The sequence below is a fragment of the Eimeria mitis genome, genomic scaffold, assembly GCF_000499745.2.
Source record: "Eimeria mitis Houghton genomic scaffold, Emh_scaff1925, whole genome shotgun sequence".
Classification (NCBI taxonomy): Eukaryota; Apicomplexa; class Conoidasida; order Eucoccidiorida; family Eimeriidae; genus Eimeria; species Eimeria mitis.
Genome location: NW_013570247.1, coordinates 2,355 through 2,627, shown reverse-complemented (window position 1 = coordinate 2,627; position 273 = coordinate 2,355). Strand labels below are relative to the sequence as shown.

Below are 273 nucleotides of genomic sequence, written 5' to 3'. Positions count from 1 at the left end.
AAGCAGCGGTAGGAGCAGCAGCGGGAACAGCTGCAGCACAAGGAGCAGAAACAGCAGCACTAGAAACTACTACAGCAGCAGCAGCAGCAGCTCCTGCAGCAGCAGCAGCAGCAGCAGCAGCAGCAGCAGCAGAACATATTGTGTGTCAGACAGAAGATGGAGAATTTGCGTTTACTAATAAGCAGCGTTTGCTGCTGCGGCGTAAAGTTGCATGCATTGATTTCAGGATTCTTAACGATAGAGTTCTTGCTGCTGCTGCTGCTGCTGCTCCTG

The 273-nt window shown here is 52.0% G+C and overlaps 1 protein-coding gene across 1 annotated transcript in view; it reads left to right on the top strand.

Annotated features, from left to right (window-relative positions):
• The window catches only part of EMH_0045970 (uncharacterized protein), a gene marked incomplete at both ends in the record, with an annotated part of 1,113 nt that overhangs the window by 622 nt on the left and 218 nt on the right, over window positions 1–273 (top strand). The window contains one exon of the mRNA XM_013496120.1: window positions 227–273. Coding sequence (XP_013351574.1) covers window positions 227–273 — 47 coding nt within the window. The remainder of the gene's footprint in view (window positions 1–226) is intronic.